This window comes from Aptenodytes forsteri, unplaced genomic scaffold (assembly GCF_000699145.1).
Source record: "Aptenodytes forsteri isolate BGI_AS27 unplaced genomic scaffold, ASM69914v1 Scaffold132, whole genome shotgun sequence".
Taxonomy (NCBI): Eukaryota; Metazoa; Chordata; class Aves; order Sphenisciformes; family Spheniscidae; genus Aptenodytes; species Aptenodytes forsteri.
The window spans coordinates 4,410,697-4,416,429 of NW_008795520.1; the positions used below are offsets into that span (position 1 = coordinate 4,410,697).

At 49.3% G+C, this 5,733-nt stretch overlaps 1 protein-coding gene across 1 annotated transcript in view; it reads left to right on the top strand.

Annotated features, from left to right (window-relative positions):
• SLC35F3 (solute carrier family 35 member F3) overlaps positions 1 to 4,599 on the top strand; it is a gene marked incomplete at its 5' end in the record, with an annotated part of 193,948 nt that extends 189,349 nt beyond the window's left edge. The window contains 3 exons of the mRNA XM_009281788.2: positions 1,388 to 1,580; positions 3,172 to 3,261; positions 4,345 to 4,599. Of these exons, the coding sequence (XP_009280063.2) occupies positions 1,388 to 1,580; positions 3,172 to 3,261; positions 4,345 to 4,589 (528 nt within the window). The remainder of the gene's footprint in view (positions 1 to 1,387; positions 1,581 to 3,171; positions 3,262 to 4,344) is intronic.
• Positions 4,600 to 5,733: the final 1,134 nt, after the last annotated feature.

Consider the following 5,733-nt stretch of genomic DNA (forward strand, 5'->3'; position numbering starts at 1 on the left):
GTTGGGTTGACGGTTGGACTCGATGATCTTAGAGGTCTTTTCCAACCTCAATGATTCTATGATTCTATTCTATGATTCTAGTCCACAGGGGCTCCCCGGATGGGCCGCTCACACCCCTCATTTCCTCTCTCTTTATCCCTTCTCCCACTAACAAACCAAAGCTTTTAAATCCCTCCCCACGGTCTCATTAGTCAGGCTGCAGCTGTGCTCTGGGCTGCGGGGCTGCTTCTGCACTACCTGCCTTCTGGGGACGAGCCGGTCCCACCGCAGGCAGGCCCAGGCTGGGCTGGCACCCTGGGGAGGTGCACAGACACTGCTGTCCTCGCTGCCAGAGTCTGCGGGGCAGCAAGCTGCTCCCTCCTTCAGAGAAAATGGACATGCTACGCATTGGTATAAAACCTCATTTATCTTCCTAAAAAATACACTGGAAGTGAGCATCCAGCAGAGGAAAAGAGCTGCTCCTGTGTGCAGCTGCTGAAGTTGGTATCTACAAGAAGAGAACCTGGTTCTTAAGGGGAAGGGTTTTTTTTTTTTTTAAGTATTTGTAATTTCCCGTCTTGCTGCTTCCCACTGACCAAATCTAACTTTTAAAACCCCACCAGGGAGGTCGAGTCAGGAATGTCAGAGGGAGCCTCAGCTCCCACAGAGGGTGGTTTCTCCAGGGCTGCATGGGGCAGTGCTGGTCACGGCACCCATGAGCCCATCACCCAGATGCCCTGCAGCCCACCTGGGCCACAGCAGTGCCCCATTTCAGCAGCCTTCCTCCATCCGGTGTCTAGGAGGAGGAAGAAATTCACACCACAGAAAAAAAACCCTCCCAGGTAGATGGGCCAGCCAAAGCAAAGGGAATGAGGACGGGAGGGAACAGCCTCGGAGCCGCCCCCTCCTCTCTGGTGGAGAGGGGCCTGGAACAGTGATGTCTCATGCAGGATCTCAACACGTTGCTTCCTCTCCTGCCCCTGCCCTGCTCCACCAAGTCTTCTGTTTTTAATGTAAATTTTTCCTGAGGTTTTCCCAAAGGGAGCCTGCAGAAAACAGACCGAAAGGCCTAGATTAGGGTGAGCAACCTTCCCTTTCAGGAGGTGCACGGCCAGAGGTGCTGAGTCCCCTTCCTGCCTGGGCTTATTTGGCAGCTGCCCCTGCCTGTGCTCTGGGGGGGTGCCAGGAGGGAGAAGGCTGGGGCACACGAGCTGCGCTCCACAGCTTCACTAGCAGCCACCTCAAGTGTCCGGCAAGCATCACCACACAGGTGCTGACTGACTGGCTCGGCACCCAGCCCCTCGGCCCCAAGCCAGGGGCCAGGCCACCGGGAGCCACTGGAGCCAGGACACCAGCCCTCCAGAGGAGCGGTGCAAGAGAGTTAAACCCATGTGTTTTCCTCTTGTAGGTTTTATTCAAACTTCTTTTGGGCAGTGCTAAATTTGGAGAAGCTGCCTTATTCCTGTCCGTGTTAGCTGTCTTCAACGTCCTCTTCGTTACCTGTATTCCTGTCATCCTTTATTTTACCAAAGTGGAGTACTGGAGCTCTTTTGACATCATTCCTTGGGGGAACCTCTGCGGATTTTCGATTCTTTTATTGAGTGAGTAGACGGGGGGCTCTCGCACTGCTTGGGGTGGAGGAGGGTGCCAGAAACTGGCCGCTAAGGGAAGCTGTAGACTTCTGACATACTGGAGCTGTTTTCCCTTCTCAACCTAGTTACTAGCTTGAGAAATCATGCAGAGGGCCCATTCCTAGGTGGCCATGTAGAGCCCACTCCTGCTGTTATTACCAAGCCAAAGTATTGTGGCCGTCATTAGAAGGTGCTGTGGGACTAAACTGTAAAGCTTGTCCTAACTCCTACTCGTGAACTCTGCCTCACAGAGACAAGCGACGCTTGCCCAGGCTGTGACGGGAAGCAGCCCTGCCGGCAGGGCTGCCGGCTACCTTGGGCTCATCAGCATCCCCCGAGCAAGCAGGTTAGGCCAGGCCAGTCAAGGCCAGCCTCCAGCACCTCTGGTGGCTTCAGTAATAGCTAATTGCTATTCCTAAAGAGCAGGAAACTTCTGAAAATGTAGCGTTGCATAGCGCTGATGGGAATTTGGTAGGTGGCACGCCTCTCTTCTGCTGCCGCTGCTGTGCCACCAAGGGAACCCAGCTTGGGAGGGATGCCAAATCTAAGCTTTAATGATTCATCGTCATCAGAAATGTGATGCTGTTCCTTGTTAAACTAGATGTGTTGACTGTGCTGCCACAGTTGGTCCCTAAACTGGATGACAGCATCGCATCTCCTAAAACGTTTCTTTCATTTCTACTGGAAATAGCCCTTCTCCATCCCTATCTTGAGTCCCAGCTCCTTTTACCCTGAACGGTCACAACGCTTGACTCTAGAAGGACCTCCAGTTTACTTATCAGTGGACTCAATGGAAGGTTTCTGTAAGCAAGCAGTGTGGAACTCGGCAAGCGGTCGCTGGGGCGTGCAATGTATAGGTACTAGTAGAAGGCAGTCAGAGCCCCAGCTGCTGACAAGTTCAGTATTGGCAAGGCTCTCCTGACTTTGCTGAAGCAATCACGGTAAAACAAGGGTGAACTTGGTCCAAAGCAATTATTAATTTGTCATGAGACACTCCATGAACAGTGTATGGTATTACAATGGAGTGATATTATAATCATTCAGTTGTAATGATATTATAATGGTATTATAATTTCATTGTATGAAATTGTATTTAGCAAGTTCCTGTCTGGAGGAGAGTTAGATTTGCAGCATCTTCCACCTGCAGCTGGAGGCAGCTTTTCTACAAAAAAAATAGCCAGCCAGAAGCGACTGTTTGGCTGAAATCTCCCAGATGAAAAGTGTTTAGTCTTTCAGCAGGGCAACGTGGCTTGGTATAGAGAGTGGGAATCACTGCACACTACACGGAGAGAGGGTTTGTCCCCACGTGACCCTGCCACTGGACTCCCGTGGGATACAGAGTTCCCCAGAAACAGCAATGTCTCAGGCAGACGGACATGCAGCAGACAGACGTCTGTCCACAGGTATCTTCCAGAAATAACAACAGAACATTGATGCGTTCTGTTAATGTGCCTTCTATTTGAACAATATACAGAGGGAGTAATAAAGCATAAATGTTTCAAGTGACATTCCCTTTGCCTAGTTTCACTGTAGTAAAAGGTGTTTTTCTTTCCTTCTTCAGCATTCAATATTCTACTAAATTTTGGGATTGCTATTACATACCCCACCTTGATTTCTCTTGGAATTGTACTGAGTGTCCCAGTGAATGCGGGTAAGAATTTCTGCCTTTTGCTTCTTAATGAATACATTAAATCTGTGGCCCTTCAAATACACAACAGGGATAAAAGCAAATAGCTTTATTAAACATGTTTTGCATCTTCTCTGATGGACTTACGGAGATGACACTGATAAAAATGTCTGGGCTAGGATGAAAACTCATGGATGAAGTAGAAATCAATTCTTAATCATTTCTTCAAGGCTGGCTTAACACTAAATTGAAACAAATAAAATTGCTTACATTTTAGAGCAAATATGTACTAGTAATTCTGCTTGCCTTGGTAAATAACATTGAAGGTGTTTATCAAGAGCACTGGACAATTCAATTTTGGGCATGGCCTGGTACATTTCTCTGGCAGTTTTCTGAAATTTAGCAAAAGCCAAGAGGCTGCAGAGCCTGAGAGGAATGGGCAGGGGAGCGCAGAGGCAACCCTGGCCTAAACCAGAGCCACCTCTCCCAAACCAGGCGCCTAAAACCCAGCGTGCTGAACTGGTGCCACGGTGCAGGCAGGCGGCAGCTCCCAGCTTTGTGCTGACTACACACACGCAGAGCCGGGCACCGCTGGCTGCCCCGGCAGATTTTCATACCGAACGGCGTGATCCCCACCGGAGTGTGTGCACGGCTCAGGGTGTGCAGGGTTTGTTATTCAGCGGGGCAGTCAGGCTGAGAAGAAAAATTTGCACAAAGGAGCTGCCATGCCAGGGAAGGGAAGCGCCCCTTTCTCTGCATACCCAGACCTCAGCAGGAGTATTTCTCTGCATACCCAGACCTCAGCAGGAGTTCCTGTGCTGTCAGCGAACAAGGGACAAGATGCTGCTGCAGACAACCAGTGCAGCTCCAGGCAACGTCCCCTTTTGCACCCTGAGCCCACAGGCCAGCTCTGCCTGCTCTGAAGGGGGCCGTACCCTGGTGTGTGCTAAACCAGCAGGAAGGGTAGTCTCCCGGCCACCATCTCCTCCATGGTCATGTTCTCCTGCCCCAGCCAGCCTCCAGAGCCAGGGAGGCGAGGGGGAGGGAAGGGGATACTGCCCTAATGTTTTGTCCCATGTAATAACACCCGTTCAATGTCCCACACAGTTGTTGATCACTACACGAGTGAAATTGTCTTCAACAGTGTCCGAGTAATCGCCATCATCATTATTGGCCTGGGCTTCCTCCTGTTGCTCTTGCCAGAGGAATGGGACGTCTGGGTAATAAAGCTCCTCACGCGTCTCAAAGTCCGGAAGAAGGAAGAAATCCCCGAAGGGAATGGAGACATTGCTTCAGGACTGCCTAACAAAAGCCGGAGAACTCGCCCCTCCATGTCATCCTTTGCTCATTAAATGCTCTTTTTACCAAAACTTTGTGGTTAACCTTATATATGATGATGCAAAGGTCTTTTCTTGGGAAGAAGCACACCTGCCCAACACGGTGTACATACCTGTACAGTTTTGATATGATCACCATCTAAGGCATCGAGTCTTGGCATGTCCAGTTTGCTTGTACTTTTTTCACATCAGACCTTTCACTTAAGTAGTACACTGAAAAAAAACTGCAAACCAAGAACCTCTCTTCTCTTTTTAAATGAATGTAATATATAGTCAAAATATATTTGCATAGGTTATTTTAAAGAATGATTTTCATGAAAAGCAGGGCAGACATTTTGAACATTAGGTACCGAATGATGCATTGTACACTGTGATTTAAAAGAAACAAATGCTATGCTTCATCACACGTTTATTTTTGACCAGAGCTGTACTCTGAAAGTTTTCAAGGAACCAAAAGGGAATCTTTTCAGGGATGGGAGGATGGGGGAAAGAGTGGAAGGAAGGAGGTTTGGAAATCACTCGATGTAGATGAGCGCATGTTGCGCTGCAACCAGGAGAAAATTCAAGCGCTAAAAATGCTTGCACTAAAGCACTAGAGAGAAAGCGGTTTAGAGCCCAAATCTCCTTATTCTGCACGACTGTAGTCCACATTTAAAATCATGCAAGAGAAATCCAGTGCCTTCTACAGAACTCTTGGCTTTATCCACGCAGAACCAGGTCCTGCCGCGAGGCACTTGCAATGGCAGGGCTCAGGCTTGTGCAGCCCTGGGGGACCCCAAATTCCCACCGACATCAGGACGTGCCCCCCCATACGTGCTGTGGCTTCTGTGGGAACGCGGGGCCCAGGGGACTGCAAGTTTAAGCGCAGCAGACCTGGCTCTCTCCTCACTTGCACAGGTTTTACCCCTGTGTGGAGCTGCGCTTGACTAACACCAGTGTGAGGAAGGGGAAGTCTTGGTCACGTGTGGGACAACCCGACCGAAAATGATCAAAGGGGCTGGCAAGAGTGTGGTTGCTGATGTACAGTCTGAGAGCACGGACTAAGGGGGTGAATCGCCAGTTGCTTTTACTCCATAATTGTGAGTGTTAAGAGTTAAAAATGTAAGATATTTACATCAAATGTAACACTTTTTATGAAACTTGTAAGCACCAGGATGTT